The following is a 6,694-nucleotide window of genomic DNA, read 5'->3' as shown; positions in this document are numbered from 1 at the left end:
GCCATTGGTTCTCTTGTTCATTGTGTCATGTTCTGATTGGTAGTCTTAGTCATGTCTTGTTTTCCATTGGTTTGTTCATGTCATGTGACCCTTCTTGTTTGATACAAATAGCCCTCATGTTCCCATTGTGCCTTGTCGTGTATTGATGTTGTAACCCGCTGTCGGTGAGTCTAGTCTGTTTATGCCTCGTCAAGCCTGTTCATGTCAAGTCAAGTCTGTTCATGTCAAGTCAAGTCTCGGATTATTGTTTGGATCACCTGTAAATAAACTGCACTTGGGTTCTTCCCTACGCTCGCCTTCAGTGGACTGATTCGTTACAAAAACAAGATTAGGAACCTTAAAAATTGTATAATAGGGGCACTTTAATGAAATTAACACTTCTCAGTATGCATACTACAGAGTGTTAAAAATAAAAATTGTTGTGTTGGTTGGGAAGATGTTGTAGACAATAAATATCACATATACAAAGCTAACCGTACTGTTCTTCCAACAACCTTGATACTTAGCAACATCGTAAAATTGTTCTTTAATGAGATACTATCATCATTGTGTTGCTTGTGCTGAACAGTACAAGTCATGTGGAAGGGCCTTAAAATTTAAACATTTAAATAACCGTGGGTAATGATGTAAATGAACTGAATTATTGAATGAGCATCATACCTTTGCGATAACTGAGGTGACATCAGATTCAGTGGTGTAGTTGAGTTTTCCCACTGCTGCACATTTCATTTGGTACTCAGTATTTGGTCTGAGATCAGTCAGAGTGACTGTATTCTGGTTCTTTGACACAGTTTGAGATCTCCAGTCTTTCTCCTCCTTCATTTTGTACAGTAATTTGAGCTCCTCTGTAGCAGGACACGGTGAAGACACTTTCAGATCGACTTGCCTACTTCTGACATCTTCAATGATTGGACAGTCTGGTTTTGATGGAGGAGTGAAGAAAACGGCTTCATTACATCCATTTTCATACACAAGAATACAGGAACCTGGATGTTTTTCATGGTATTTTATGGAAATCATAAATTTAATGCTTTGATTGCTATGTGACGTCATCAGCTCTTTAAATATTTTCAAATGTTCTCTCATTTTCTCCCTGACGCTTCCAGTGAGCCATGACTGAGATGCATCATGTGTCTTCTTTGGGTTTCTCTTTATTTGAGGATTCATGTCATTTTCTTGCTCACTAAGTAACTCATCTGGCTGCTCAAGAGAACTGAAAGTGTAACAAAACACATTTTCCACCTGAATATCTGACAAATATGAGTCCAAGCTTCTGTTCACTTCGGCTCCAAGGCCCATTAACTGCTGAAGGAACTCATTAATGGTGTTCAATTCTTTTTCTTTCACTGTGATCCACTCTTTTAGACACTTTTCATTAAATGGAGACTCATCATGAGCTTGTAGAAGATCCATCAGAGCACTAGACTCTTTCTCACAAGCTTTAACTGACTGGATCACAGATTTAATTCGGTCACTGAATTCTTGTCTGTACATTTGACAGTTTTGCTGCATATCTTGTATTTTCTTATAAAGTGCAGTAAAAGTTGATTCACTGGTGTTTTCCAAAAGTACACTGCACTTGCTTTCAGTCAAACTGAGATTTTCAATTGCAGACTCTTTGGCTTTGATAAGACTCTGGTTTATGACTGTGAGCCGTGTCACATCACTGTCTAGGGTGTAGTTGAGTTTTCCCACTGCTGCACATTTAATACTGTACTCAGTATCTGGTCTGAGATCAGTCAGAGTCACTGTATTCTGGTTCTTTGACACAGTTTGAGATGTCCAGTCTTTCTCCTCCTTCATTTTGTACAGTAATTTGAGCTCCTCTGTAGCAGGACACGGTGGAGACACTTTCAAAACCACTTGCCTACATCTGACATCTTCAATGATTGGACAGTCTGGTTTTGATGGAGGAGTGAAGCAAACAGCTTCATTAGATTCATTTTCATACAGCAGTATGCAGGAACCTGGATTATTTTCCATTTCTTTTGATGCAACAATAAACTTCACTGATTTGCTACTGTTTAAACCAATCAAGTTTTTAAATACCTTCAAGTTGTTCCTCATAGTCTTTTGGATGTCAGGTGTGAGCCAAGTCTTGTGTCCAGATTCAAAGCTTTTCTCTTCATTTGTTCTTTTTGTTGAGCTCAGGTAGGTCTTTTGTTTAGAAAGCAGCACATCTGGCCAGCCCAGTGATGTGAACGTGTAGCTGACCAAATGTTTAACTTCCAAATTCATTAAATTTTTATTGAGGTTGATTTCTACCATTACTCCTTGATCATTTAGTTGTGTGAGCAATGTTTTCATGATGTCAGATTCTTCCTCTTTCTCTTTCAGCCATTGTTCAAGAGTGTTTCTTTCAAATGGAGATTCCTCATGATCATTTAGCAGATCGATCAATGCTGTATCCTCTATAAATTTTCCTCTGATCTTTGGTAAAAGAGAGCCAAGTTTCTTTATGAGACTCAACCTGCACTGGTAGCAGTTTTTTTTCATGTCATTGATTTTGTCATGAAATGCAGTAAATGTCAAAGCAGGCATGTCTGTCAGAAGATCACTGCATTTCATCTCAGTTGTACTTAAACTCTCAATTACAGATTCAATGTCTGTGCTTAGACCTGTGCTGATTTCATGCTGAAACTTTACAACTCTTGAGAAAAGTTTGTCCAAAGGATAAAGCCAAACTCTCAGAGGAACCGCATGTTCTTTGTTTTCTCCAAGCAGTTTGGGAAGATCTTCAAAAACTTTCATAGCATCTTCAAAAGAGGTCGGATTACATGGTAGCTGGAAGTCACCATACAATTTACAGCTGAATTTATGGACAGCAGTCTTCTGAATGTCATTCAGTTTCATACTTGCATCAATGCTTGCAGATGAAATGCCTTTTAGCTGCTCTAATGCAGCTTTTACTTCTCCGGCTATCTCCATTTTGTCCTCATCTGATGAAACTTCTCTGTCAAAAACAAAGCAGACATCTGCTCCATACAGCACTGCTGTCACTACATGTGTGGCTACATCATTGTCATAATGAGCCATTTCTCCAGAAGAAAAGTGGTTCATGATCAGTTCTTCAAACTTAGTGGTTGAATGATAATGTAATGTCAGTCTCTGTTGACTGAATGATTTCTTGGTGTCTTTGAGAAAATTGGCAGCTCCACCCACATTGACGAGTCCACCTAAAAGACTCAGTTTCAGACAACCATCAATATTCAGCAATCTAGATTTGTCCTCGATTGAGTCTGAAGCAGTGACTGTGAAAACTGTATTAATTTGGGTTTTCGTGGTTGTGTTCTGCTGCAGCTGCTCTTTAGTCCAAAGTCTGATTCCTGCAATGGAGAAAAAATATATATTTTTTATAACATTAAATAAATAAATTTGTCTAAAAATTTTATTCATTTTTAGACAGCAGTTTAACCAGAAACTCTGCACTACCCAACCTTTATTCTCATACAGCAATCAGTGTTAATTTCGTTGACGAATAATTTTTGTCAATGACATTTTTTCACCAAGAAAAACGAGACTAAAAATGACTAAAAAAAACCTGTTTTGAATGCACCTCTCAGACGGCGCTCGAGTACTGAACTGAGTTCTCTTTCACATCTTATTGCACTTGAATCGACAAATACACGCACAGTTTTGTCAAAATGTTCATTTGGCAAGTACTGACGTAAACAGTCATGTCTTTAAGCAAACATAAACAGTTGGGAGAATATGTAATGTCTATCAGTATACTGCATCAATACATTCTGTCTTAAAGCAACAGCAGGCTAATAAACCTGTTGTATCATTAATGTTAATCTAACAAAAAAAAGAAAAGGAGAAAATCACTCACTGTTCTTGACTGAATAGCTTTAATAAGGATTAATCAATAAATCTGCCTGCTTGAAGGAATGAACGATTTTTTGCAATTTTTGCAAATGCAAAATGCAGTTTTTTAGAAAGAACACATACTGTATATAACCACAGTGTTTTTACTGAAAAGAAGACCATGTTCCCTTTTGAATGGGAACTTGCACTGCATCTGATATAGATGCTATGGGGAGTGCTATCAGTGTGACCGTTGTCTGAAGCACGTGTGAAAACATTCCAATTTTATTGGCCAGCCACAGCCCGTGACGTCATTAGCGGAGTGCCCGGAAGTATAAGAGGATGCCCGTAATACACGTCATAAATTTTTTTCTCTTCAGGAACTGTTTGTTGTATATAGAGCATGATGGAGGCATTATGTGGAAAAGAAGGCAAACGTTTTAGGAAGAGTGTGCCTCCATGTCCCAGTCAACATGAGCATGTGGATTTGGTTAATTGTGGCGTCATTGATGGCATAAATTGAGTCGACTCAACCTTGACGTACATTTTTAATATGCGTCAGGGTGTTTTGATTATTGACTATTGATGCTGCTCTTAGAGTGTGGTGAGGGTGAGGCAGGACTGGCACTACTAGGTAAAAGTTCATTTAGATTTAGAATAACTAATGGGGTGATAACTTGTAGATATGAGTGCAATACTTCTAAATGAATGTCCAAAAAATAAAATAAAAAACTAAATTAAACAAAAAATCAGATCTCTCTCTTTTTTGCCGCCCTGACTGTGTTGCCATGCTAGGCAGCTGCCTGGTTCCCCTATAGAAAAAAGCCTAAAAAGCCCTGCTTTTAATTAAAAATTTACAATTAGAAATCATTTAATGTTCATTTAAAAAAATGCACGTTCGTGCGCGTGCCTCAAAGGAGGACTTACAATGATTTACAAAGATACATAACAGCTACAAGTGTATGCACTACTTGCTTTATGCAAGCACTATATAGGATAAATCACTATACAGGATTTACCCTATTATACTTTATCGACACGAATTGATAGGTGAAACAACAAACAGCCACCCACAATTAGTCTAGAAACAAAGCATCAGGCTGTCTTTGAGTTCCCATAAAAAACGGTTAAAGTTACTCGTCGTCAGGCTACAGAAGAATACCATAATTCATAGGCATAATTTGCGGGTGGGACATGTCCCCACCACTTTTTGCCACTTATTAAGGGGAGCCGAGCTCCCCCTAGCTCCCCCGTAGTTCGCACCCTGCCTCTGCACTGCAAAGATGGATTTTGTTGATAATGATTTCATTTGATTGGTAACAGCCCTATACTGTGTTATTATTATCACTGAATTTAATTTGAATGTTAGAATTTGACATAAAAGGTGATTACAAATTTGACAGGTAAAAAGTTTTGAAAACAATACGTAAAAATTATATAGGTAAAAATGCCCCTGGAAATCCATTTAAATTAATTTAAAATCATTTTAAAAAGTTAATTTCTGTCACTGCTGTGAACTGACTGAATATGAATAATATTCATAATCTTCAGGAGTCAGCTGTCCTAAACCAACCTAAACCAGCCATACCTAATTATTGTTACCCAAAAATCTTGAAAATATTGAGATATGATGTTTGTTAATATTGCACACCCCTAATGTACAGTATTCATTTTTATTTTTTCAGAATTAAACTTAAAAAAAAAAAAAGCTGTAAATTCGACTTTAAAAATGGTCAGTGTGTTCGTTTTTAGGGTTTTTATGAAAATCTAGGCTGCATCTCCCCAGTAGTGGTGGTTATGCACAGATCAAGAACACAATGTTTCCCCAGTGGCAGGCATTCTTGAGCTGTGTCAAATGGAAAAGAAAGAAGCTGTCCAGCTTACTCTCCTGTTGAGATCCACCTGTAAGGCTACAGTAGCCCGCAAGGGAGGGCAGAAGATTCTTGTGGCTGGGACTTCCCTTGAGATAAGGGGGTCAGAATTACCACCACTAGACAGTCCAGAACATCATTCATGCACCCTGGATAAACGCTCTGACTCCAGCTAAGTGTTCTGTTGAATTAATGTATGCTTGCCTACTCTTTTTGGTTCATATTCACCTAGTTAGGCAGGCATACACCTCACACCTCGGCATGGTGGAGTGGGTATTTGTTGAGTTCCCGTTTGAAAGGGAACATCTTGGGTTCTGTGTCTCGTTGCCATGCCTTTTGGGTATGCATATCTCCTCCAGACAAAGAAGTTGATGACATGTATTATGGGCATCCTATTATACTTCCCGGCACTCTGCTAATAACATCACGGGCTGTCGCTGGCCAGTGAAATTTGAGTGTTTTCAGACGCAGTGTCTCATTCCCCTTCTCAGGGAACCATGGTTACATACGTAACACGAGACGTTCTTTAATTTAATTATTTAATATTTAGTTATTTAATTTTAAGATAAAGACATGTGAAATGTTACATCAGTTAAAGGAACAAAGCTTATCGTTCTGAAAAGCGAGGTGTGCTGTGATTGGCTAGCTATTCAGTGCGTTGTGATTGGCCGAATACCTCAAGCGTGAGACGGAAATGTTACGCCCCTCACATACTGCTGATGCCGTGTCCAGCCGGAGCGACGAGGCATAAACATTAAAACCCATTACAAATGAGGCATTTGTTGCATCCAGTGGGGACATAATTACTGATTATAATGACTTATACTGTCTTTTTACGCGTTACGTTGGGTATTGCGCTGCGTAAACATAAAACCATGTCTGCATTTGTGATCGAAGAAACAACAAACAACAAGCCTACTCTACACTGCTCAAAACTCGCATTTGAATCAAATTCTTTAAATATGTAAACGTACATACAGGCTGTGAGTCAGAAGCGCCAGACTGTCCTTGCAAAG

The 6,694-nt window shown here is 38.3% G+C and overlaps 1 protein-coding gene across 1 annotated transcript in view; it reads right to left on the bottom strand.

The window, feature by feature from the left end:
• Window positions 1-654: 654 nt before the first annotated feature.
• The window catches only part of LOC107739790 (stonustoxin subunit beta-like), an 11,571-nt gene continuing 5,531 nt past the window's right edge, over window positions 655-6,694 (bottom strand). Inside the window, exon 2 of the mRNA XM_016551991.1 lies at window positions 655-3,326. Coding sequence (XP_016407477.1) covers window positions 655-3,326 — 2,672 coding nt within the window. The remainder of the gene's footprint in view (window positions 3,327-6,694) is intronic.

The sequence above is a fragment of the Sinocyclocheilus rhinocerous genome, unplaced genomic scaffold, assembly GCF_001515625.1.
Source record: "Sinocyclocheilus rhinocerous isolate Xijiao unplaced genomic scaffold, SAMN03320098_v1.1 scaffold1577, whole genome shotgun sequence".
Taxonomy (NCBI): Eukaryota; Metazoa; Chordata; class Actinopteri; order Cypriniformes; family Cyprinidae; genus Sinocyclocheilus; species Sinocyclocheilus rhinocerous.
This window is presented reverse-complemented; position numbering and strand designations above follow the sequence as displayed.